This window comes from Symphalangus syndactylus, chromosome 8, assembly GCF_028878055.3.
Source record: "Symphalangus syndactylus isolate Jambi chromosome 8, NHGRI_mSymSyn1-v2.1_pri, whole genome shotgun sequence".
NCBI classification, from domain to species: Eukaryota; Metazoa; Chordata; class Mammalia; order Primates; family Hylobatidae; genus Symphalangus; species Symphalangus syndactylus.
In genome coordinates this window covers 25972761-26000071 of record NC_072430.2, presented here as the reverse complement: position 1 = coordinate 26000071, position 27311 = coordinate 25972761, and the positions used below count along the sequence as shown (strand labels likewise).

The window sequence follows — 27311 nt, the reverse complement described above, 5'->3', positions numbered from 1 at the left end:
CTGTGACTCTCCTGCTTGAATGTCACACTCAAGCCAGACACTTTCCTTCCAGTAACTCCAGTGTGCCAAGCCATTTCCCACTGTGTTGGAAGACCAACTGTGTTGCTTCCTTTGACAGAAAGGCTTTGTCCCCCCGCTCTTCACCCCACAATAGCCAGGGCCTCAGCTTCAACATGATTGCTTCCCAGAAGCTTGTCATCATCCCTTTTGGGTTCTCTCACAGAACTCTGTACTTCTTAACTGAGTTCATCATAATCGCAATCGTAGGGTTAGTTATTTAGTGATTATGTATTTAAGGTCTCTCTCTTAGGTATTATACAATAAGCGTGAGAGCCAGGTCTAACATGCTCCCTACTAAAACCCAGCATCTAGTGCAGTGCCAGACACACAGTAGGAATTCAATAAACCCTTATGGGTGAATAAAACTGGCTGTTTTGCCCAACTTATACAAGACAAAATTAGGTCAAAGTTATGAGTTTGATTTGCATATGGTTCCATTATGTTTGTTCTATTTTAGCCCTAATTATGATGCTTCAATACACACAAGTAACATTAGTATAAAGGTAAAAAACACAGGTAAAATCATTTGTGGTAATTTGTTATGCAGCAATAGAAAATAATTACATCATCTCAATAAACAGCATCTTCAAACACACATTTGTTCCAGCCACAAAACCCCATGTCAATACAATACCAAGTTCTGCTGATTCTTTTTTTTTTTTTGAGTTTGATTTGCATATGGCCCCATTATGTTTGTTCTATTTTAGCCCTAACTATGATGCTTCAATACACACAAGTAACATTAGTATAAAGGTAGTGTAGTGCAAATCTACCGCTAAGACTCTGTTCATGCTGTCTTCATGCAGCATCATATTTAGATAGAAAGTGTGACACTATGCTTATTACACATCTTAAATATTTCCTTTAGAAAAAACCGCATAATCTCACTTCCGACTATTATGATGTGATTAGAGGAGAGAGTGCTTCAGTTGACTGAATTTTCCAGGTAATGATGGAGAATTCTACTTATATAGAAAACTGCATGGTACAAAGACCTGTGTATGATTCTCCACCCTTTTACCTCTAGCATTCTTTTAAGTATGCCCCATTTTATTGTTTATCATTATGTATTTTTTAAAATTAAAAGTGCTTCTAATTAATCAGAGACCTTACTACTTCTCTTTTTCAAAGAAATATAAAAATAGCATGAACACCATATGACAAAGGTTTTATTTAAGAAGCAAAACAGGCCCGGCATGGTGGCTTACACCTGTAATCACAGCACTTCTCTGGGAGGCCGAGGCAGGTGGATCACTTGAGCTCAGGAGGTTGAGGGTGTAGTGATTTGTGATCACGTCACTGCACTATAGCCTGGGCAACAGAATAAGACCCTGTCTCCAGAAAAAAAAAAAAAAAGAAGCAAAACACTGGACATAAAGTCAAATATCTTCCCATATTTTCCCTACTACTTATGTTTATATATATATATATATGTTCATATATATATATGTTTATATATGTTTATATATATATGTTTATATATGTTTATATATATGTTTATATATATATATATATATGTTTATATATGTTAATTATATATTTACCTAATCCTTGCCTTGGTCCAGAAAAGATGTAAGGCAAATTACCAGCATTAATTAAACCATAAGAAAATAAGAAGAAAGAACAAGGGCACAAAACACTGCCAGGATAAGATTCAATATGCATGCCAAACCATACTTCTAAGTGGTATAGGCCTGAGATTTGACGCTTTCTAACCACCAACTTGGTAAGAGGTCTGCTCAGCCACCCACTTCAGAGCATTCCTATGAAAAACAGAACAGCTGGTCAAAAGCAGCACAGCTAGCCTTGGTGCTAAGATCAGAAAGGAATGTCTCCCTGAGATTCATTAGAGAAGATACCATTCTACTTCTACAAAGAATGACACTTTTTACCATTTTCTGGCAAAATAGTTGTTTAAATAACTGACTGCTTCACATTCTGTTATTATCCTTAGTCACCCATATCTTGGGGGCAAAATTATCTCCTGGTTAATCCAATCTTAGTAAGTTGTATTAGTTTCCTGTTAACTGCAGTAGAAAATTAACATAAACCTGACAGTTTACTAACACCACAAATTCGCTTTCTTATAGTTCTGGAGATCAAAAGTCTGAAACTGGATCTCATGGAGCTAAAATCAAGGTGACAGCAGAGATGTGTTCCTTTTGGATATTCTAGGTGAAAATCTGTTCCCCTGCTTCTAGAGGCTGCCTGCATTCCTTAGCTCATGGCCTTCCTTCCAGCAATGGCATCACTCTGATCTGTTTCCTCATCATATCTCCTCCTCTTTTTCTCTGCTTCATCTTCACATCACCTTCTCTGACTCTGGCCCTCCTGTCTCCCTCTTATAAGGACTCTTGTGATTTCATTGAGCCCACATGGATTACCCAAAATAATCTCCCCATCTCAGGATACTTAATCACATCTGCAAGGTCTCTTTTGCCATGTAAGACAACATATTTGCGGGTTCCAGGGATTAGGATGTGGATATCTTGGGGGAGTGGTCATTATTCAGCCTACCACACAAGACTTCATCATTTATTTGCTTGAAGCTACCTAAATTGTAAGAATAGTACTAGGAAAATCTACATAACAGTAAGAGCCACAAGTGGAAAACTTAAAAAGTTTTTAAAATACAAGAATTAATGATATAATTATTTTAAGTGCCAAATTCACTTTCTATATTCCAGAAAATAGGATATACAAAAATGTTATTTACACAGTTTTTGCCAAAAACACACTGACTATATAAAAAGAAGCACACCTACACAAAAACTTGAGTGTGAAATAAAATAACTGCAATACCCCAAGCACTATACTAAAAATCAGGAACTTTACTTCCTCATTCTCCCTGCAGTCACAGGGGAGGATGCCTACTGAATACTTTTTTAAAAGAGAAAGAAAAAAAAGTGAGACAGCCAGCTCATTCACAACCTTAGGAGTATATAAAATAGAACTTGTGTGATTTTTGGAGGAATAGCCAGCTACACTTGAACCGAGAGGGACACTGCTAGAAACAAACATAATGAGGCCAAGGTTCTATTTTAGACCCTATTCATCTTCCCTTAAAAACAAGATGAATGTAGGAGTGATCATACCTTTGAGGTGCACAGAGAGATCTGTAAATCATGATGGGAGCTCAAAGGAGATAACTGTGACAATCCCTTCCTCCCACAGCACTTTAGGATTGACATCTCTCAACAGTGTATTTAATTGTGAAGCTTCAACTAACACATGATGTTATTATGTTAGATTTTCCCTAGAGCAGTTTTCACCAAGAATCAGCTTCTTTTTCACAGGGAAGAATTCAATCCTGTCCATCAAACCACTTGTGTCTCCAGGAAGCTGAGGCTTCAGAATATTTCCTTGCTTCGGAGCAGAGGTTAATGTTGGGTCTGATACAGTATTAGACTTAACATCTGAGGCTTTTCCCCGCTACAGACTACAAATACAAACTATACCTGAATCCCCCTTGACAGAAGGGATAAGATGTCACCTTCTTTGCCCCATTAGATCATTTTCTTAATCTCTAAAATTCATGGTAGAAAGTTAAGGGATTTTCTTTTAAGGTCTAGGCACTAGGGAACCAAGTTAAAGTACTGTTAATAATCTATTCGTATTTTAACCATCCCAATGTATCCTATAAACAAAAGAACACAAGTTCTTCCTACTCTTCTCAAAGTGAGGAAAATGTGAAAAAAGAGACAAGTACTACAAAAAAAATACAAACACACACACACATATTCAGTTATGTGTTGCTTAACGAGAACATGTTCTGAGAAACATCATTAGGCGATTTCATGGTTGCACAAACACCATAGAGTTTACTTACAAAAACCTAGATGGTATAGGTTACTACGCACCTGCTATATGGCATATAGCCTATTGTTCCAAGGCTATAAAAGTGTACAGCATGTTACTGTACTGAATACCATAGGCAACTGTAAAACAATTTTAAGTATTTGTGTATCTAACCAGAGAAAAAGTAGAGTAAAAATACAGTAACGCAATTTCATTGACCACATCTATATGCAGTCTGCCATTGACCAAAATGTCATTATGCAGCTCATGAATATATATATATTTACACACACATAGTATAAAAAGGAGAGCTGCACTATACTCATACATAACTACAACTGTCATTGAAATCTTTCAAAGTTTCTTACTGGGCTGCCTATAATCTCAGCACTTTGGGAGGCTGAGGCAGGAAGATTGCTTGAGGCCAGAAGTTCAAGGCCAACCTGGGCAACATAGCAAGACCCTATCTCTACAAAAAATAAAAAGAAAATTAGCCAGGTGTGGTGGTATGTGCCTATAGTCCTAGCTACTTGGGAGGCTGAGGGAGAAGGTTCACTTGAGCCAAGAGTTTGAAGCTGTGGTGAACTATTATCACCACTGTATTCCAGCCTGGGCAACAGAGTAAGACCTTATCTTCCAAAAAAAAAAAAAAAAAAATACACGCAAAACAAAAAAACAAAAACAAAGCATCTTATTGGCTTGTTTGTTTTTTGTTTGTTTGTTTTTGGCACAGTCTGATTCTGTCCCTCAGGCTGGACTGCAGTGGCGCAATCTCGGCTCACTGCAACTTCTGCCTCCCAGGTTCAAGCAATTCTCTTGCCTAAGCCTCCCAAGTAGCTGGGATTATAGGCATCTGCCACCATGGCTGGCTAATTTTTGCATTTGTAGTAGAGACGGGGTTTCACCATGTTGGCCAGGCTAGTCTCGAACTCCTGACCCCAGGTAATCCACCCACCTCGGCCTCCCAAAGTGTTGGAATTACAGGCGTGAGCCACCGTGCCCAGCTGGCTTGCTTTTGTAAGCTATGTTTGTTTAAAAAAATAAAAATAAAAAAAGCAAGTATCTTATTGGAACTAATAGTTATGTTTCTTAAAAGCTAATTACAAATCAAATCATTATTAATGGAACCACATTCAAAAAGCAGCAGGGAACTTGTTTTTCAACGGATCCAACATGAATCCTTTGATAAAACAGGATGATCTTTTAAAGTAAATAATAGGGTCAGGTGCGGTGGCTCATGTCTGTAATTCCAGCCATTTGGGAGGTCAAGGCAGGTGGAGCACGTGAGGTCAGGAGTTCGAGACCAGCCTGGCCAACATGGTGAAACCCTACCTCTACCAAAAAATACGAAAATAAGCTAAGTGTGGTGGTGTGTGGTGGCACACACTTGTAGTCCCAGCTACTTGGGAGGCTGAGGTGGGAGGATCACTTGAGCCCAGGAGGCAGTGGTTGCAGTGAGCTGAGATCATGCCATTGCACTCCAGTCTGTGTGACAGAGTGGGACCCTGTCTAAATAAAAATAAATAAATAAATAAATAAAGTAAATCACTAGCCGGGCATGGTGGCTCGTACCTGTAATCTCCGCACTTTGGGAGGCAGAGATGGGAAGACTGCTTGAGCCCAGGAGTTCGAGACCAGCCTGGGCAACACAGTGAGATCCTGTCTCAATAAAATGAAATTTTAAAATATAAGAACAATAAAGTAAATCACCACTCTGGACTTTTTATCATGAAACATCCTTTTATTTTATTTTTTATTTTTTTCAGACAGAGTTTTGCTGTTGTTGCCCAGGCTGGAATGCAACGGTGCGATCACAGCTCACTGCAACCTCCGCCTCCTGGGTTCAAGCAATTCTCCTGCCTCAGCTTCCAAGTAGCTGGGATTACAGGTGCCCGCCACCGCGCCCAGCTAATTTTTTGTATTTTTAGTAGAGATGGGGTTTCACCACGTTGGCCAGGCTGGTCTCGAACTCCTGACCTCAGGTGATCCACCTGCCTCGGCCTCCCAAAGTGCTGGGATTACAGGCGTGAGCCACCATGTCTGGCCAAAACATTCTTTTATGATTTAAAAAAAAAAAAAAAAAAGCTCACCCAAACCAACTAGGAATAGAAGAGAACTTTGTCAACCTGAGAAAAAACATCTATGAAAAACTCACAGCTAACTTCATACTCAGTGGTAGAAGACTAAATCCTTCCCCCTCAGATCAGGAAAAGACAAGGAACTAACTTTGTCTATACCAGAATTTCCATGGAAATGCCACAGAAGAGCCTTAATGCTGGTAAACACTTAGATTATAACTCAGTCCACCACCTTTACTTTCGCCTTTATGAATCAAAAAACTTGGGCTCAGAAAGGCAAAATGACTTATCCAAGGTCATATAGCAAATTAGGGGCTGACTTAGAACTACACTTCACTTCCTACATCTGTTAAATCTTTACTTAAGGCCAGATGCAGTGGCTTACGCCTGTAATTCCAGCACTTTGGGAGGCCCAGGCAGGTGGATCATCTGAGGTAAGGAGTTCAAGACCAGCCTGGCCAGCATGGCAAAACCCCATCTCTACTAAAAAAAAGAAAAAAAATTTAGCTGGGTGTGGCAGTGGGTGCCTGTAATCCCAGCTACTTGGGAGGCTGAGGCAGGAGAATCACTTGAACCCAGGAGGTGGAGGTTACAGTGAGCCGAGATCAGCACCACACTCCAGCGTGAGCAACAGAGAAGACTCCATCTCTTAAAAAAAAAAAGATTTGCTTAAAAGACTGTAAATATGGATACTAGTAACCAAATAGATAAGATCTTTAGGCTGGGCATGGTGGCTCAAGCCTGTAATCCCAGCACTTTGGGAGGCCGAGGAGGATGGGTCACGAGGTCAGGAGATTGCGACCATACTGGCTAACATGGTGAAACCCTGTCTCTACTAAAAGTACAAAAAAAAAATTAGCCGGGCGTGGTGGCAGGCACCTGTAGTCCCAGCTACTTGGGAGGCTGAGGCAGGAAAATGGCATGAACCCGGGAGGCGGAGCTGGTAGTGAGCCGAGATCGCGCCACTGCACTCCAGCCTGGGCACAGAGCGAGACTCCGTCTCAAAAAAAAAAAAAAAAAAAAATTAGCCTGGCGTGGTGATGCGCGTCTGTAGTCCCAGCTACTTGGGAAGCCGAGGCATGAGAATCACTTGAACCCAGGGAGCAGAGGTTGCAGTGAGCCGAGATCACACCACTGCACTCCAGCCTGGGCAACAGAGCGAGACTGTGTCTCAAAAAAAAAAAAAGAAGATCTTTAGTTGGTGGCAGTAATCAATCAAGAACATTCTGGGGAGACTAGACAGAGGTATTACCAAAAAAGAAAACTACAGACAAAGATTTCTTATGAATGTAGACATAAATCCTTAATAAAATACAAGCAAACCGAATCCAGCAACAAAGAAAAAGGATTATATACCATGACAAACAAGATTTATCCCAGGAATACAAGGTTGGCTTAACATCCAAAAATTAATTAATGTAATACACCATATGAACAAAACAAAAAAACATGGTAATCTCAATAGATGCAGAAAAAAGCATCTGACAAAATCCAGCACTCTTTCATGATTTAAAAAAACACCCAAACAAACTAGGAGCAGAAGGGAAATTCTTCAATCTGATAAAATACATCTATGAAAAACCCATAGCTAACCCCACACTCAGTGGTAGAAGACTAAAGCTTTCACCCTAGGATCAGGAATAAGACAAGGATGTCTGCTCTTGCCAATTCTATTGAACCATAGTGAAGGTTCTGGCCAAGGCAATTAAGCAGGAAATTGAAACAGAAGGCAACTGGATTGGAAAGAAAGAAGTAAAACTATCTCTATCCATGGCTAACACAATCTTATAAATAGAAAATCCTAAGGTGTCCACTAAACTATTAGAACCAATAAACTAGTTCACCAAGGTTGCAGGACACAAGATAAAAACTGTGCCTCTATACTCTTGGAATGAATAATCCAAAAATAAAAGTAAGAAACTAGTTCCTTTTACTATAGCATCAAAAAAATAAATAATAAAATACTTAGAAATAAATTTAACAAAAGAAGTGCAAATTTATACTCTGAAAACTGAAAAACACTGTTGAAAAAATTTGAAGACAACATAAATAAATGGAAAGACATCTCATGTTCATAGATCAGAGGACTTAACATTACTAAGATGGCAACACTCCCAAAGTTTAACTAAAAATTTGATGCGATCCCAATCAGAATGCCACTGAGCTCGCTTCTTTGCAGACACTAACAAGCCGATCATAGAATCCATCTGGAAATACAAGGAATCCAGAATAACCAAAACAATGTTGAAGAATAAGACTCACGCTTCTCAATTTCAAAACTTACTAAAAAATTGTAGTAGTCAAGACAGCATGGTACTGGTATAAGGAGAGACATATAGATCAGTGGAAGAGAACTGAGAGCATAAAACAAATAAACCCATACATCTATAGTCAACTGATTTTCAATAAGGGTGCCAAGACAATAAAATGGAGAAAAAATAGTCTTTTCAGCTAATGGTGCTGGAACAACTGGATATTTACATGCAGAAGAATGAGTCTGAATCACCACCTCACATGATATCCAGCAATTACCTTAAAATGGATCAATGATCTAAACGTAACAGCTAAAGCCATAAACTCTTAGAAGAAAACAGAGACATCAATCTTCATAATCTTGAATTAGTCAATGATTTCTTAGGCACAAGAATAAAATGAAAAAAAAAAAAAAAGGTTTCATCAACATTAAAGACTTTTAGGGCCAGGAGCGGTGGCTCACGCCTGTAATCCCAACACTGTGGGAGGCCGAGGCAGGTCGATCCCCTGAGGACAGGAGTTCAAGATCAGCCTGGCCAACATGGTGAAACCCCGTCTCTATTGAAAATACAAAAATTAGCCAGGCATGGTGGCACTCACCTGTAATCCTAGCTACTCAGGTGGCTGAAGCATGAGAATTGCTTGAACCCAGGAGGCAGAGGTTGCAGTGAGGCAAGATCATCCCACTGCATTCTACCTGGGCAACAGAGCAAGACTCTGTCTCAAAAAAAAAAAAAAAAATTAAAGACTTTTAGGCCAGGCACAGTGGCTCACGCCTATAATCCCAACACTTTGGGAGGCGGAGGAGGGTGAATCACTGAAGCCCAGGAGTTTTAGACCAGCCTGGGCAACACAGCAGGAACTCATCTCTATTATTTAAAAAAAAAAAATTTTTTAATTAAAGACTTTTGTGCTCCTAAGGACACCATCAAAAAAGTGAAAAGACAACTCATTTATGGAAGAAAATATCTGCAAATCCATATTCCCGATAAGAGACATGTACCTAAAATACATAAAGAACTCTCATATCTCAATAATAAAAAAAGACAAACTAGCCAATTTTAAACTGGGCAAAGGATCTGAATCAACATTTCTCCAAAGGTATACAAATGGCCAATAAGCACATGAAAAGATGCTTGTCATTAGGCAATAGGGAAATGGAAAATCACTTCACATTCCCTATGATAAGCAAAAAGACAGACAATGTTGGCTAGGCTGTGAAGGAATTGGAGGCCTCATACATTGCTGATGGGAATATAAAATGGTACAGCCACTCTGGACAACAGTTTGGCAGTTTCTTACAAAGTTAAATCCAGACTTTGTTTACCTTTGTTTTAACAAGTGATCCAGCAGTTTTACTGCTGTTATATACCCAAGAGAAATAAACATAGGTCCACACAAAAATTTGTCCACAAATGTGCAAAGCAGCATTATTTACAATAGCCAAAAGGTGGAAACAACCCAAATTTCAAACAACTGGTGAATGGATAAACAAAACTTGGTATATCTACACAACAGAACACAATTTATCAACAACAACAAAATGAAGTACTGATGCATGCTACAAATGGATTAATTTTGCTGTGCACGTTGGCTCACGCCTGTAATCTCAGTACTTTGGGAGGCCCAGGTGGGATGATCTCTTGAGCCCAGGAGTTGGAGACCAGTGAGAGCATAATGAGATCCTGTCTCTACAAAAAAATAATAAATTAGCCAGGTGTGGTGGTGCATGCCTGTAGTCCCAGAGTTACTCAGGAGGCTGAGGCAGGAGGATCTCTTGAGCCCAGGAGTTTGAGATTATAGTGAGCCATGATTGCACCACTGCACTCCAGCCTGGATAGATTCCGTCTCTAAAAAACAAAACAACAACAAAAGACATGGCATGGTAGGTTCCACCTTGCTCTCTGCCTTGGATCACTTGTTCTTGGGGAAACCAGCTGTCTGTCATGAGAACGCTCAAGCCACGCTATGGAGAGGTCCACATGGCAAGGAACTGAAGCAACCTGCCAACATGTGAGTGAGCCACCTTGGAAGGGGAATCACTAGGCCCAGACAAGTCTTCAGGTGACTGCAGTCCTGGCCAACACCTTGACTTCAACTTCATGAGAGTCCCTGAGTTAGAATCAAGAAGCTTCCTGTGTTAATTCACTTAGGATTACAAAAAGAACCAACAAGCTAAGCCACTCCTAAATTCCTGACCCACACAAATCATGTTGTTTAAGCCACTAAGGTCTGGAGTAATTTGTTACACCACAATACATAAACTTCCTCGACCTTCTCCTCAATGTTAGGCTCTCTCTCCTATAACAGGCATCTAAGTAAATGTCTTACCAACAACTCCTCCTCTTCTTAGAGTTTAGTTTTATCCCTATCCATGTTTACAGAAATTGCTGCCATGTTACAAAAACATGATCCCATCCCCTGGCCTTAGGTGAATGATCCAAAAGTGGATACCTCACCAAAGGCAGGCCAAAAAAGTCCTTCCCTGAGATCTTTATAACTGAAGCTGAGAAGAGGGCGGTGTCTTTTCAGTAGTGGAGGCTGTAGGATGTAAAACTTGGAGTCTATCAACAGCATGATCTTTCCCATGTGGGAAAGGTGGCACAGTAGTGGGGAAGAATGAAGCCATCACATAGGGACAAGCAGAGATTCAAGGTGGACAAAATACAGACAATGCTAAATTTCTGGTTCCAATGGTTCCTGATGCAACCCTGTTCTTCCAATGGACAGATCATACATGTCCTATCATCCAAGCATCTAAAATCGCACCCAATACGTAAGAGGAAATGAAATACTTACTAAATAAGTGGGTAAGATAACCCAATCTCCTTCCAATAATATCCTTTTTGTTATTGTTGTTGAATATTTGATTATTTGAAAGCTAAAAGTCGTAACCCCCTTCCTTCCTTCTCTCCCTCCCTCCCTCCTTTCTTTCTTTCTTTCTTTCTCTCTCTGGCGCAGGCTACAATCTACTCGGCTTGCTGCTACCCGCGCCGCGGACTGCCTGGGACTGCCGGCGCGCGCCACCGCTGCCTGCCTTTTCTCCTTTGGATGCAGGCACGCGTTCGCCATCTTGGCCACGCTGGTCGCCAGCTCCTGACGCCGAGTGCTCTGCCCGCCTCAGCCTCCCGAGGTACTGGGACTACAGACGGAGTCTCGCTCACCCAGTGCTCGGTGTTGTCCGGGCTGGAGTGCGGTGGCGTGGTCTGGCCTCGCGGCAGCCTCTACCCCCCGGCCGCCTGCCTTGGCCTGCCAGGGTGCTGGGATTGCAGCCCCTGCCCGGCCGCCGCCCCATCTGGAAGGTGGGGAGCGCCTCTGCCCGGCCGCCCCGTCTGGGAGGTAAGGAGCGCCTCTGCCTGGCCGCCCCGTCTGGGAAGTGAGGAGCGCCTCTGCCCGGCCGCCCCGTCTGGGAAGTGAGGAGCGCCTCTGCCCGGCCACCCACCATCTGGGAAGTGAGGAGCGCCTCTGCCCGGCCACCCACCGTCTGGGAAGTGAGGAGCGCCTCTGCCCGGCCACCCACCGTCTGGGAAGTGAGGAGCGCCTCTGCCCGGCCGCCCCGTCTGGGAAGTGAGGAGCGCCTCTGCCCGGCCACCCACCGTCTGGGAAGTGAGGAGCGCCGCTGCCCGGCCACCCACCGTCTGGGAAGTGAGGAGCGCCTCTGCCCGGCCACCCACCGTCTGGGAAGTGAGGAGCGCCTCTGCCCGGCCACCCACCGTCTGGGAAGTGAGGAGCGCCTCTGCCCGGCCACCCACCGTCTGGGAAGTGAGGAGCGCCTCTGCCCGGCCACCCACCGTCTGGGAAGTGAGGAGCGCCTCTGCCCGGCCACCCACCGTCTGGGAAGTGAGGAGCGCCTCTGCCCGGCCACCCACCGTCTGGGAAGTGAGGAGCGCCTCTGCCCGGCCGCCCCGTCCGGGAAGAAATGAGGAGCGCCTCTGCCCGGGCGCCCCATCCGGGAAGAAGTGAGGAGCGCCTCTGCCCGGCCACCCATCGTCTGGGAAGTGAGGAGCGCCTCTGCCCGGCCACCCACCGTCTGGGAAGTGAGGAGCGCCTCTGCCCGGCCGCCCCGTCCGGGAAGAAGTGAGGAGCGCCTCTGCCCGGCCGCCCTGTCGGGAAGAAGTGAGGAGCGCCTCTGCCCGGCCGCCCCGTCCAGGAAGAAGTGAGGAGCGCCTCTGCCCGGCCGCCCCGTCTGGGAGGTGAGGAGCGCCTCTGCCCGGCCACCCATCGTCTGGGAGGTGAGGAGCGCCTCTGCCCGGCCACCCATCGTCTGGGAGGTGAGGAGCGCCTCTGCCCGACCACCCATCGTCTGGAAAGTGAGGAGCGCCTCTGCCCGGCTGCCCCATCTGGGAAGTGAGGAGTGCCTCTGCCCGGCCACCCATCGTCTGGGAGGTGAGGAGCTCCTCTGCCCGGCCGCCCATCGTCTGGGAAGTGAGGAGCGCCTCTGCCCGGCCACCCATCGTCTGGGAAGTGGGGAGCGCCTCTGCCCGACCACCCATCGTCTGGGAAGTGAGGAGCGCCTCTGCCCGGCCGCCCCGTCCGGGAAGAAGTGAGGAGCGCCTCTGCCCGGCCGCCCCGTGCGGGAAGAAGTGAGGAGCGCCTCTGCCCGGCCGCCCCGTCGGGAAGAAGTGAGGAGCGCCTCTGCCCGGCCGCCCCGTCCGGGAAGAAGTGAGGAACGCCTCGGCCCGGCCGCCCCGTCTGGGAGGTGAGGAGCGCCTCTGCCCGGCCACCCATCGTCTGGGAGGTGAGGAGCGCCTCTGCCCGGCCACCCATCGTCTGGGAGGTGAGGAGCGCCTCTGCCCGGCCACCCATCGTCTGGAAAGTGAGGAGCGCCTCTGCCCGGCTGCCCCATCTGGGAAGTGAGGAGTGCCTCTGCCCGGCCACCCATCGTCTGGGAGGTGAGGAGCGCCTCTGCCCGGCCGCCCATCGTCTGGGAAGTGAGGAGCGCCTCTGCCCGGCCACCCATCGTCTGGGAAGTGAGGAGCGCCTCTGCCCGACCACCCATCGTCTGGGAAGTGAGGAGCGCCTCTGCCCGGCCACCTATCGTCTGGGAAGAAGTGAGGAGCGTCTCTGCCTGGCCGCCCCGTCTGGGAAGTGAGGAGCCCCTCTGCCCGGCCGCCCCGTGTCTGGGTAGAAGTGAGGAGCTCCTCTGCCTGGCCGCTCCGTCTGGGAGGTCTACCACGGAGGCCAGAAGCAATGTGGGGGCTGGACGTGGTGGCTCACGCCTGTGGTCCCGGCACTCTGGGGGGCGAGGCGGGTTGATCACTTCGGGCTAGGAGTTCGAGACCAGTCTGGCCAACTTGGCGAAACATGAAGAATACAACAGACAAACCAACCAACCAACTCAATGACAACAAAACAGGTCTACCCTGGAGTCATACTCTAATTTTTTCTATTTTCCTCCCTTTCTGATCCTTTATCCCACTTTCTTTTTCTTCCTCTTCCTTCTCCCTCTTCTTTGTCAAATAGAGGATTGAGTTATTATCACTGATCCATATAAAGTCCCTCTCTCATTTATTTTAACTCCCACCCCCATTTCTATTCCCCGACTTCCCATGTGCAACCTTCCTAATATGTTTGATACGCATCTTTTTGTTTGTATGTATTTTTAGAAAATGTTTATTGTTTTTGTATGCAAAAAAAAATAAAAAAAAAAAGGAAAAAAAATAAAAAATAAAAAAAAAAAAGTCGTAACCCATTCTTTGCTAACTTTATACTTGTATATCCCTTTACTATCATACTTAGGGCAGTATTATCTCTTTTTTTTTGGAGATGGAGTCTCGCTCTGTTGCCAGGCTGGAGTGCAATAGCGTGATCTCGGCTCACTGCAACCTCCGCCTCCTGAGTTCAAGAGAACCTCCTGCCTCAGCCTCCTGAGTAGCTGGGACTACCAGTACATGCCACCATGCTCAGCTAATTTTTTGAATTTTTAGTAGAGACGGGGTTTCACCACGTTGGCCAGGATGGTCTCCATCTCTTGACCTCGTGATACACCCGCCTCAGCCTCCCAAGGCAGTATTATCTTAATTCCTGGTTTATATGGCCTCCTCCCCTACTACTAGAGGGCAGGACATTTTCTTAGACATACATTCAATAAATGTATGTTTAAGTGATCTGTTCAATCCTATACTCTGCATTCTTTAGCTTTTAGTCACTGTCATCCATTTATCAACCACCTAACATCTGCAAGGCACTGGTAATACAATGAACTTACTAGACTTGCTCCTGGATTCTCATGCATTCAATGAATCCATTCAACAAATATTAAGTACCTACTATATGCCTGGGGCTGCAAATAAACAAAGGACATGGTGCCTGCCTGCCTGCCCTCAAGGACCTTACAGTCTAATACAGACAAGTAAATGGACTATTATAGTACTGTGTGTTAAATGTTACTGAAGAGATACACACAGGCTGCTAAGCAGCCGCAAAGATTATGGAGAATTTACACTCTACATGAGAAGACTGGACATATACAGAAAAAGATAATAGCCAGGCAATGTGACATAGGCTAAGCACTAAAGGAGGGATTTGTTTCCCAAATTACACTGGATTAATTCACACACTTCAAGATAAGATACTATTATGGAATGATTTTTATATATACATTCAACTAACATTTCCTAAGGGCCCACTATATGCCAAGCAACCTGCTTAGCACTTTTCCAACAGTGTCTCATTCAATTCTCACATTTTGTAGATTAAAGATGTGAATCTGAAAGGTGAAGTGACTTGCCCATGCCTACATATTAAGCTGCAGAGATGAGATTTAGAATCATGTCTTCCAACTCCATGTCCTTTCATGGGACATTTTTTGCTTTTTCATTCATCCTACGGAATACAATAAAGTGTTCTGCACAAATGAACAACCACCAACTGCCAGCCTGATATAACTAGATGCTTGTCCACATTCTGAGACGGGACCATATCAGATCAAATTACTCTGGTGCCTATTATAGCATCATGTGCTGAAAGAAGTGCAGTTGGCTGAAGATGAGCAACTCTTTCAAGTTATATTTTAACAGTGTTTTTGACCACTATATCCGGTCAGTTGTTCCAGTGTTCAGTAATAAATCAAAATGATTTTTCATTTCCTTTGACAGTTAACAGTACTAATGAATTCAGTATAATCTCACCATCCATCAGAAAAATTTCTAAAATGCAAACTTGAAGCTGATGATTCACACAGTTAGAAGAGAGGGGGAAATAAAGCAGTACTCATTGTTTTCTACAAAACTAGCATTGTTTGCAAAATCCAGAAACCGAGCAGGTGGTTAACTACTAATAACAAGCAGGTTGCTCCTTGGTCATTTAGCAAAAAGCTGCTTGTTGCACCACAGCCCATGGCTGAGAAGCACATGACTTCAAGTAGCTTTTGCTGTACAGTAGGATTCCATACATATAAATCAGTGGATCGTTATGTAAGACAAGAAAAAAATGCAAAATCTTCACACCAGAAAGCACCTGACACTGAGCGTGGCACAAATCCGAATAAATGTATATTGAGTAAACCATATCAGAGCCTTTTGAAAATATCAGTTGTCTATGAAATTGAGAGAAGAAAAACCAAATCACCTGAATCCATACAGGTTATGTTAGGAACTCAAAAACACGGAACAGCTGGCTCAAGAGGTATAACAGATTCACAATGACCAAAAAAACAATGTTTACAAATGTTGAATTAAGAAGCATGAATTTGACATCTCTCTTGAATTAAGTCACCACACTGGCACCCAATGGAATGCTAATACGCAATCTCAGTAGAAATAACAAAAACTGAAAGAACTGATGGACAGAGCTAACTTTCCAATCTGTTCAAAACAGAAACAAGATGTACTAGTTAACACCTGAATCCTGCCGTTTAAGCTTTGTGCCTTCACAATTAAATAATATCCCGGTCAAGCGCGGTGGCTCACGCCTGTAATCCCAGCACTTTGGGAGGCCGGGGCGGACGGATCACCTGAGGTCGGGAGTTCGCGACCAGCCTGACCAACATGGAGAGGACCACCCCCCCCCGGCCCCCACAAAAAATACAAAATTAGCCGGGCGTAGTGGCGCATGCCTGTAATCCCAGCTACTCGGGAGGCTGAGGCAAGAGAATCGCTTGAACCCGGGAGGCGGAGGCTGCGGTGAGCTGAGATCATGCCACTGCACTCCAGCCTGAGCAACAAGAGCGAAAATCCGTCTGAAAAAAAAAAAAAATCCCAATATGCCAAAGCAGCCCTGTCAAAAACCTTCAACGCTCACAAACATATCTAGTAATAACGAAAGACTCATTAAAATGTACTATCTGTTCGGAGGAAAAAAAGTATTAATATATCTACAATACGAGACTGGGCTCCAAGAATATAAACCCAAATTGTACTGATTGGTCTGAATAAGCATTTTCCAAAATGAACAACCTGAACCTACACAACGAATACATTTAATTAGTTATAAAGCTTAGGACAACGCTAGTGATCTCAAACATTAGAACCTAAGCGCTGAAGCCTGCTCGTTAGTTCCTTTTACCTGGAGCTTTAAATTTCTAGAGCCATCATCTCCAGAGACCTCTGAAGGAAATTCAAGGCCAAGTATAGTATTTCATGATAAGTGAGAATAAAGGCACTCAATCCCTGGAGCCGGCGATTCCTGTTCCTGTCTCTAGACTGGACTTGGTAAAAGCCCGAGGCGCAACCTCCCATTTATCTCGTACGGGACCCCAGCACCTTAGGGGATGGCTCCACGGAGCCCCACCGGGACCCCCATTGCGGGGAGCAGAGGGGCGGAGCAGGGAGTCACGCTCCAAAACAAAGCGCCGCTCGCCCCACGCTGAGGCAGGCGCACCTTTCGCCCCGACAGGACGCAGAGACACATGTGTCACCTGTGCGGGAAGGGGGAGCAGCGACATCCTCGGAGGTGCGTGCCACGGGCAGCGGTCGGCGGCTACGCTGGCCCCGATGCCTGGTGCCCGCCGCTCATTACCGGGCTGGGGAAAACTTTCGGCCGCCTCCCCCCGGGCGCGCTCCCACCTCCCGGGACCCCCGGGGCACGCGCCCCGACCGCGACGCCCCGCCCCAGGCCCGCCCCTCCGCGCCCACGGCTGCGGCCCCGCGCCCCCAGCCCCGCGCGGGCACCCGCGTGCCCTCAGGCGCGCCCCCGCGCCGGGCCCGGTCGGCAGAGGGCGGGGTCGCTCACCAGTCCGCAGCTCGTGCTTGACAGTCAGGAGCTGCTCTCCCCCGTCGCCGCCGTCCGCGCTGGTCCCCGCGGCGCCGCCGCTGCTGCCACCCTCTTCCTCCATCTTCTCCTTTTTTCCGATCCCGCGGGTCGCTACGAGGGGAACCCAGGAGACAGCGGACGCCCGTCCCCTCGCGGCCGCTGCCGCAGCCCCAGGAGCCGGGGTGCGGCGGCTCCAGAACTCGGACGCAAAGATGAGTCTCTTTCCCGCTCTGGCCCCACGGCTCGCTCCTCGCCTCCTCCCCCTTCGGCGGGCACCGCTAGTACCGCGCAACCAAACCGCCCCCTGCTCCACCGCCGCCTCCTCAGGCCGCTCCGCCCACAGCCAGCAAGGTAAGGGAGCCATTCGAGCCGCCTTCGCTGATTGGGCACAGGGCGCGCGCGTCTGCCAACGCCCGCTCCCATTGGGCAGTACTCTGTGACGTTTCACGAGCCTCCCCGCCCCGCTCCTCGAATTGTTGTTGCTTGGCGGGGAGGCAGGAGAGGGAGGAGCGCCGCCACTCCGATTGGTGAGACCTAAGGCTTTGTGCCGCCCATTTCATCTGTTGCGCACGCGCAGTCAACACCTTCCCTTCCCTGACCTCCTCAGAACGGTCACACCCCTTATTCCCCAGCTTCGATCTGTTAGTAAACAGTGTCTAGTAGTCAGGAGGCGCTCAGGGTCTCTGATTGGCTACTGCCGAAAGAGGCGGGGAGGGATGATTGGAACGTTTGGTCCGCCAATCACCGTGGACAGAGGAGGGGCCTGGAGGGTAGCGCTTATCACCCACGTGTTTGCAGAGAAACCTAAGGGTCCCGGCAGCGATCCATAGGTGTGTGACAACCTGCGAGACGGCGTGCCCTAAAAAGGTCTTACTCGCTCTAGTGAACCCTAAATAAGTTAAGCAGAGTGTTTGTTCTTAAATAACAGATAGTTCTTAAACGTTACAAAAATTCACAGTCCCAGCTCCCGATGAGGAATTTTGCGAAGGAGAGACATTTATGTTTCGTACAAGACTCTTCCTAGGCGCCGAAAGGATGCAGAGATTAACAAAATAGAATACAATTCCTCCCCTAAGCAGCTTTCGATAGAACGTGAGAAACAATCTGTGTGTATACACAAAAGAACTATAAAGCAGAACTTGAAATAAAGCAGTCGTACAAAGCGTTGGAGAATCTCGCACGAATGGCAATAATTATTCCCAGACGAGGAACTGGGAAAAGCTTTTAGGGCAAGGAGGCATTTGAGATAACCAACGTAAAGGATGGATGAGAGAGAAATACCAGCAATAGACATTTCACGCAGAGACAGTAACTGTGAGCATTGGCCTACAGCAGAGAAGGCAAGGATGGGTTAAGTGATTGATAAGGTTAGATGAAAGTATGATGTAAGAGATACAGCTGACAAGGTGAGGCGTGGTAAGATAATGGGGAACTAGGGATGCTGTGCTGAAGCGTGCAGATTTTTTTTAGTATACAGTGATGAACTGAAAAGAGGAGAGGGATAGCAGGGCAGGAATCCTGCTGCAAGGATAGAACTAAAGGGAACCTGATTTCTAGTAGCAGACACGAGAATGGGAAAAAGCAGAAACTTAAAGATGTACAGTTGGACGTAATTCAGGTAGATGTGATCTTTTAAACTAAGCATGGATTGGATCAGGAGTCAGCACACTTTTTTCTATTAAGGGCCAGATAGTAAATATTTTAGGATTTGCAAGCTGTATGACCTCTTTTACAACTACTCAGCTCTGCCATTGTAGCTCAAAAGCAGTCATAGACAATAAATAAAAGACGTAGCTGTGTTCCAGTAGAATTTTTTTATGGACATTGAAATTTGAATTTCACATAGTTTTCATGTATCATAATATATTCTTCTTTTAATTATTTTTGAATTACTTAAAAATATAAAAACAGGTCGGGCGCGGTGGTTCACACCTGTAAGCCCAGCACTGTGGGAAGCTGAGGCAGATGGATCACCTGAGGTCAGGAGTTCAAGACCGGCGTGGCCAACATGGCAAAACCCTGAATCTACTAAAACTACAAAAAATTAGCCAGGCATGGTGGTGGGTGCCTGTAATCCCAGCTACTCAGGAAGCTGAGGCAGGAGAATTGCTTGAATCTGGCAGGCGGAGGTTGCAGTGAGCCGAGATCACACCATTGCACTTCAGACTGGGCAACAGAGCGAAACTCTGTCTAAAAAAAAAAAAAGAAAAAATATGTGTATATATATATATATATTATATATATATAACAATTCTTAGCTTGAGGGCCGTTAAAAAACAGGCAATGAGCCAGATTTGGCCTACAGGCCATAGTTTGCAGCCTCCTGGATTCGATTGCTGTGAAAGAGAAAACACAGAAGCCTTCCAAGTTCCTTCAGGTTGCTTTCTCAGCTCCCTGGGCTTACCTGCCTGGAACATTTATCATCACACTAAACCATGACTGCCTACTTACTTGTCTTTCTCCTGCAAAAGTCATGTGCTGTTTGGAGCCAGGCAATGACTGTGTGCAACTGTTCATTTGTTCATTTGTTCACTCAAAAACTTTTATACCAGTTCTATACCAAGTACTATAATAGGTGCTAGAGACACAGTGGGAGCAAAACAGATGCAGTCCGTGCTCCTATAGAGCCTACAGTCTAGTAGCAGATATAAATATTAATCACATAAAGAAATATAAACTTTCCATTGTGATCATGCTATAAAGGAAAATTACAGGGTGCTACAATAGAATGTATCAGGGATGCCTGATTTAAGTTGGAGGAGCTGGAAGACCTTTGTAAGTAGGTATTATTTAAGCTGAGACTTTAAAAATGAGTAGGTTTTAACCAGGATGTGGCAAAAAGTAGCCTGATGTTCACCAATCTCATTTCCTCTTCCTGGACACACAGGAAGACTTTTTTTTTTTTTTTTTCTTACCTCCTTTGCAGTTAGGTTAGGGTCATATGACTGTGATCTGGCCAATGGGGTATGGGCAGATCCTGTTGGTATGATATATAACATTTTCAGGCCTGACCAGAAAACTCCTTGAATAATCACTCACACTTTCTTCTCTTTCAACTGCTGTAACAAAGGCCACATTTTTAATATGGGTATGCCACAGTCTGGGAGGACTCTGAACCCCTGAGTTTCCACTTAATTCTTTAAGGAGCCACCTGACCTATATCAGACTGTGATGTGAGCAATACATACACCGTTTTAGGCATAAGCTAGTTAGATGGGATTATTTGCTACCAAAGCATAATTTAGCCTTATACTATTTCTTATGTGAAATATGGAGGGATCAAAATTTTAGGAAGATGTCCTGAGGCAGGCAAAGAGCCTATTCTGTTGAGATATTGAGAAAGTCAGTGGAGCCTTAATGCAGTAAGCAAGGGATGAGGTTAGGGAGGTAGGCAGAGGCCCAGTCATGAAGTATGTGGTTGCTCTTACTAATAGTTTTGGACTTCATCCTGTGTGAAGTGGGAAGCAATAGAAGGAATTTAAACACAGGAATGATATAATCGTGGTAGTATTTGCAGAAGGTCACTGAAGTTAGTGTTTGGAGACTGCGCTGGAGAAGGCAAAATGGGATACAAGGAGACCAGTTAGGAGACTATCACTGTAATCTGGGCAAAAGATGAGAGTGGATGCAGTAGAGATGGAGAGAAATGGAACATTTGTATGTTTATATTTTGAACTTGAAGGATTAGAATTGTTGAGTGAGAAAAATGGAAATATCGAAATGACACCAGCGTTTCTAGCGTGAGCAGCTAGGTGGATGGAAAAGGATGGCAGTACCATTTAATAATGAAAGGGGCAAATTAAAGGAAGAGCACATATCAGAGAGAACATCAAGAGTTTAATTTTGAGACATCCAGGGCCAAAATTAAGTAACTATATGGATATATGAGTCTGGAGCTCGGAAGACAGGTCTAGCATAGGGATGTAAGCTTAGGAATCACTGGCACATAGGTGACATTTGAGGCCAGAGGTACGAATAAGATTACCTAGGGAGAAGCCTGGGTGTGGTGGTTCACGCCTGTAATCTCAGCACTTTGGGACGCCGAGGTGGGCAGATCACTTGAGTTCAAGACCAGCCTGGTCAACAAGGTGAAACCCTATCTCTACTAAAAATACAAAAATTAGCCGGGCATGGTGGTGCATGCCTATAATCTGAGCTACTCGGGAGGCTAAGGCAGGAAAATCACTGGAACCCAGGAGGCAGAGGTTGCAGTGAGCCGAGATCGCATCAGTGCACTCCAGCCTGGGTGGCACAGTCAGACTCTATCTCAAAAAAAAAAAAAAAAAAAAAAAAAGAAAAGAAAAGTTGGAATAAGAAGGTGGAGCTAGAGGTGGAAGAGGAAAACCTGGAGAGTTTTGTATCTTGGAAGCCAAAGTATTTCCAGAAGAAGGGAATGGTCAGCTGTATCAGATACCCTAAGATGTAATATAACATGAGGTCTAGAAAGATCCAGTGAATTTGTCAACTTATGTGTCACTGATGACAATATCCAGAGCAGTTTTGGCAAGGCAAATGGAAGGTGAGGAAGTAGTAACCATGTGTGGGGACATATTTTTCTCCAAAGGAAAATAGAGAACAAAGGTCCTAGCTGGAGGGATCCAGGGAATTTTTTGGTTTTTTGTTTTTTAATCTTATTTTCAAATAATTTTAAAATTGCAGAAGAGTTGCAAAACTTAGTAAACTTAGTAAAGCAGAAGCATACCATGTGATCACTTAGATGTGCACACATGTAGGAAGAGTTTCTTCCAGAGACTTAAGTACTGTGCTGAGTGATAGGAGGGAGAGGAGGGAATGGGTTAGGGATCTGAGGACAGTGGAAACAGGTTGGAACAGCCACTATGAGAAATAGATCTATCCAGGCAGCTTGTATAAACGCTGACTAGCACAGGGCTCCAGTGGAATTAGAAAGACTCAATCAGGATAGTGAAGTGTTTCTCTCTAGCAACTTAAATATCCCCTCTGGGTGGGACATGAGCGGTTGGGCAACAATCTGGTTAAAATGAATGACCCTAGGGCCCAAGCTGGGTGAGAAGGCAATGAAGCCAGGATAAACTGCTAGCCTGGAAGAATAGGATGGAGTCCAAGGAGTTGGCGCTAGTATGGATGAGTTCTCAACCTTGGCTGAACATCGGGATCACCTGGGATACTTAAAAATAACAACAAAACAAAACAAAACTCTCCACCACTCCTACCGCTAAAGAATGTGACTTAAATTGGTCTGGGGTTGGGCCTGGACTTTGGGATTTTTTTTAAGTCTCCCCACATCATTAACCTAATGTACAACCAAGTTTATAATGCGCAACTCTTGCACAACTATTAGAGTAGAGAGTGGTAAATAAGAGCAAATTGGAGTTTTGAAAAAAACAGCGACTTTTCAGAGGTAGTGATGACACTAGAGAGAATAGGAGGGAAAATTATAAATGAGTAGCTGAAAACACCGAATTAAATGGGTGGGGGGCTTAAGTGATTAGCGATGTGGCCGGACAGCTTGGAGTCAAATGAGGAAAAGTTGTTGAACTGGGGTGAGATAATGGACTGTGGCCTGGAGGATGCAGCAGCCGGAAGTGAGGAAAACGTCACTGCTCCTCCTGCCCTGAGAGATGGAGAAGTAGAGAGGGTGGGGTCCATGAAAAGACTGGGACAGAGAGGTTGTCCAGCAAAAGGTCAGATTTCTGCTATGGCCAGAAAAGTAATCAAGAAAAGACCTTGAAAATATGTTTCTTCCTCTCAGAAACTGACTTTATCGGCCGGGCGCGGTGGCTCACGCCTGTAATCCCAGCACTTTGGGAGGCCAAGGCAGGAGGATCACCTGAGGTCAGGAGTTCGAGACCAGCCTGGCCAACATGGTGAAACCCTGTCTCTCCTAAAAACAGAAAAATTAGCTGGGCGTTGTGGCATGTGCCTGTAATCTCAGCTACTATGGAGGCTGAGGCAGGAGAATCGCTTGAACCCGGGAGGCGGAGGTTGCAGTGAGCTGAGATTATGCCGTTGCACTCCAGCCTGGGTGACAGAGCGAAACCCTGTCTCAAAAAAAAAAAGAAGGAAAGAAAAGAAACTGACTTTATCCAGGCTGACTTGGTTGGTACCTGCTGCCAGAATGGGGTCCATGCTCACCCCCTTTTGTTGCAGGCCTGTGTCTGTGGCACCATTCTATGTGGTCTCACCTATCCTTAGCTTTACACCTCTTCACTGAGAAGTGGAGAGGCTCACTTGAGCCCAGGAATTCTTGAATCCAGCCTGGGCACATAGCATGACCCCACCTCTAAACCAAAGGAAAAAGAAAAATCACTATCACTTGCCATAAATAGGAAGCAGGAAGTAAATATTAAAATAAATACAATGAAAACAAAATGATAGTAAGTTCTAGCTAGATACAGTTGTCTGCTGGTAGCTGAGTCTGAGGTCTATACTTTCCTTGTTAGAAAGAGTTATTTCAGGCCGGGCGCGGTGGCTCACGCTTGTAATCCCAGCACTTTGGGAGGCCGAGGCGGGCGGATCACGAGGTCAGGAGATCGAGACCACAGTGAAACCCCGTCTCTACTAAAAATACAAAAAATTAGCCGGGCATGGTGGCGGGCACCTGTAGTCCCAGCTACTCACAGAGGCTGAGGCAGGAGAATGGTGTGAACCCGGGAGGCGGAGCTTGCAGTGAGCCGAGATCGCGCCACTGCACTCCAGCCTGGGTGACAGAGCAAGACTCCATCTCAAAAAAAAAAAAAAAAAAAAAAAAAAAGAAAGAGTTATTTCATGTTGAGTAGATTGAGGAAGAAAGAACAAAAAAAGAAGAGTGGTTGGTAAATATTAGAGAAAAGCTAAAGACTACTAGCACCAAACCCAGGCTTTCTTCTTGGTATAATCACAAATGAAAAGGAACCAAAAAAACAAAACACTTTTTCATTAGGAGAGATGAGAAGTTTAGGTGGTACATGAACAGTCATTTAGTTATATAAGTAAGCAAGGGGGGAAAGGGCCTCGCTTGGTATAAGCCACTAGGACTTGATTAATCTTATCATTTAGGCAGTGTGAGCAGGAAGTTCCTCACCTTTGCATTTATAGGAAGTAGGAAACACCCAAGGCCCACCACATCATACTTTCCTCTAACTGGCTCTATCAAAACACTCCAATGTATACATAGATAAGAAAGAAAATCTTCCAAAAAGTCAAAAACTACATTACCAATATCTTTTTTTTTTTTTTTTTTTGAGACAAGGCCTTACTCTGTTGCACAGACCAGAGGGTAATGGCACGATCTTGGCTCACTGCAACTTCTGCATCCTGGGCTCAAGCAATCCTCCTACCTCAGCCTCCCAAGTAGTTGGGACTACAGGCACATGCCACCACGCCCGGCTAATTTTTGTATTTTTTGTAGAGATGGGGTTTCACCATGTTGCCCAGGCTGGTCTCGAACTCCTGGGCCCAAGCAATCCACCCACCTTGGCCTCCCAAAGTGCTGGGATTACAGGCCTGAGCCACCACACCTGGCCCATTATCAATATCTTAATACTATTTTTGACCCTGTCAGTACATTTCCATGTGATATAGAGCCAGTAAGTTGAAGAGTCTCACTGCAAGATACAGAGACCAACACAGTTAGGGGGTGTGAAGTTCACACTTACTGAAGACACCCACCACTGCTGAAGTTGACATGTCACCACTGTTACGAAGTGAGAAGGTTGGGAATGTGCTGGCGCGCACACACACACACACACACACACAAAACCCCTTTGCATTCACAAACAGAGAGACAGTCTTGCGAAGGGGGCAGCAGCAAGTAAGCAATGTCCTCACCTTACCTTTTGATGCACCAGATACTACCTTCCTAGCTTAGCAACCTTCCTAGCATTGCAGATGAGGAGCACTAGGATGAAAGGGAAGATTCAAGTTTAAGATGTGGCTCCATCCACCTCCATTTGAACCTGTGCCAACCAGCACACAGCTGTGAGAGACTTCAGAGGGATGCACATCACATATATATCCAATTAAAAGATATAAAGATATTTGGGGCCAGGCACGGTGGCTCACGCCTGTAATCCCAACACTTTGGGAGGCCGAGGAGGGTGGATCACCTGAGGTTGGGAGTTCGAGATCAGCCTGACCAACATGGAGAAACCCCATCTGTACTAAAAATACAAAATTAACCGGGCGTGGTGGTGCATGCCTTGTGATCCCAGCTACTCAGGAGGCTGAGGCAGGAGAATCGCTTGAACCCGGGAGGCGGAGGTTGCAGTGAGCCGAGATCCTGCCATTGCACTCCAGCCTAGGCAACAAGAGCAAAACTCCATCTCAAAAAAAATAAAATAAAACAAAATAAAGATATTTGGACTCCCTCTCTCCTCCTTTGGAATCTTCTGGAAGGAATACAAAAAGCAAAGCAAAAACACAGAAAAGGTCCCATTTTTAATGAAACAAGGAAACTCTCAGAACCTCAAACCACAAACCATGAGGTATGCCTGCCAAATACTGCAAAGTCTGTACTAAAATTGATGAAATGCTAAGAGTCGATGTACACTGCCTACATCCATGAGCAGGAAATATATTTCCTTAGGGGCACCAAATCATTGATCCTTGGATTGGAGGGGTGTTTCCCAAAGGGGAAAGGAGACTTGTGTTATTAGGGAAGAATGAAATAAGTTTAGGTGGTACATGAAGAGTCATTGAGTTATATTAAATAACCTAATGAAAAAGTGATTCATTTTGTTTAGTTCCCTTTCATTTGTGATTATATCAAGAAGAAAGCCTTGGTTTGGTGCCAGTAGTCTTTAACTTTTCTCTAATTTGTCCTAATCACTCTTTCTAACAAGGAAAATGCAGACCTCAAACTTAGTTCCCAGCAGACAACTGTATCTAGCTAGAACTTTCTAAAGTTTTGTTTTCGTTGCATTTATTTATTGTTTATTTTCTATTTTTGAGACAGAGTCTTGCTCTGTCACCCAGGCTGGAGTGCAGTGGCGTGATCTCAGCTCACTGCAACCTCCACCTCCCGGGTTCAAGCGATTCTCCTGCCTCAGCCTCCCAAGTAGCTGGGATTACAGGCGCCCACCATCATGCCCAGCTAATTTTTTTTTTTGTATTTTTAGTAGAGACAGGGTTTCACCATGTTGGCCAGGCTGGTCTCGAACTCCTGACCTCAGGTGATCCGCCTACCTCAGCCTCCCAAAGTGCTAGGATTACAGGCGTGAGCCACTGCACCCAGCCTCATTGCATTTATTTTAATATTTACTTTCTATTTATGGCAGTTGATACTTTCTTTACTTTTCCTTCTTTTTTTTTAAGACATGGAGTCTTGCTATGTGCCCAGTCTGGATTACAGAACACATGGGCTGAAGCCATCCTCCCACATCCGCCTTCCAAGTAGCTGGAACTACAGGTACATGCCATTGTGCCCAGCTTGATATTTTTCACTTATGATGATGATATACCTCTTTTTTTTTTTTTTTTTTTTTTTAACATAGTCTCTCTCTGTCACCCAGGCTGGAGTGCAGTGGTGCAATCTTGGCTCACTGCAACCTCCGCCTCCTGGGTTCAAGCGATTCTCCTGCCTCAGCCCCCCAAGTAGCTGGGATTACAGGTGCCTGCCACCACACCCAGCTAATTTTTGAATATACCTCCTTTTTAAATAAGAAGGCATTTAGTTGAAAAAACTGGGAATTAATTTAAAGAAAAAAATTGATTTCAGTATAGGTGATCTACAGATAGGCAAAAATTGTGGAAGTGGTACTCAAATGACTGAAATTTATATTTGAGTTACAAGACCCAGGAAAAACTGGTAGCATTCCTTTGAAGAACCAGTATGATAGTAGGGAGGGTCGAAATTAGGGAGAAGCTGGAGGATGGTTATTTATTTCTAATTTTTGTGACCTGGCCTCCAAGCCAAAAGAGTCTCTTGGAGATGAGGGGGTGAAGGGGGTAGAGAAATAATTTCTAGATTAG

The 27311-nt window shown here is 45.1% G+C and overlaps 2 protein-coding genes across 10 annotated transcripts in view; one reads left to right on the top strand and one right to left on the bottom strand.

Annotated features, from left to right (window-relative positions):
* RPS6KA5 (ribosomal protein S6 kinase A5) overlaps positions 1 to 17860 on the bottom strand; it is a 191342-nt gene extending 173482 nt beyond the window's left edge. For 3 of the 6 annotated variants that reach the window (XM_055288417.2, XM_055288421.2, XM_055288419.2), the window contains exon 1: positions 17361 to 17707. In XM_055288417.2, coding sequence (XP_055144392.1) covers positions 17361 to 17463 — 103 coding nt within the window. In that variant the 5' untranslated portion in view covers positions 17464 to 17707. Of the gene's footprint in view, positions 1 to 17360 lie in introns of all 6 variants that reach the window. The other 3 variants (XM_055288420.2, XM_055288423.2, XM_055288416.2) reach the window with 2 other exon arrangements.
* The window catches only part of DGLUCY (D-glutamate cyclase), a 158313-nt gene continuing 148305 nt past the window's right edge, over positions 17304 to 27311 (top strand). For 3 of the 4 annotated variants that reach the window (XM_063644026.1, XM_063644013.1, XM_063644025.1), the window contains exon 1: positions 17586 to 17732. The gene's annotated coding sequence lies outside the window, so the exon portion shown is untranslated. Of the gene's footprint in view, positions 17733 to 27311 lie in introns of all 4 variants that reach the window. The other variant, XM_063644017.1, reaches the window with a different exon arrangement.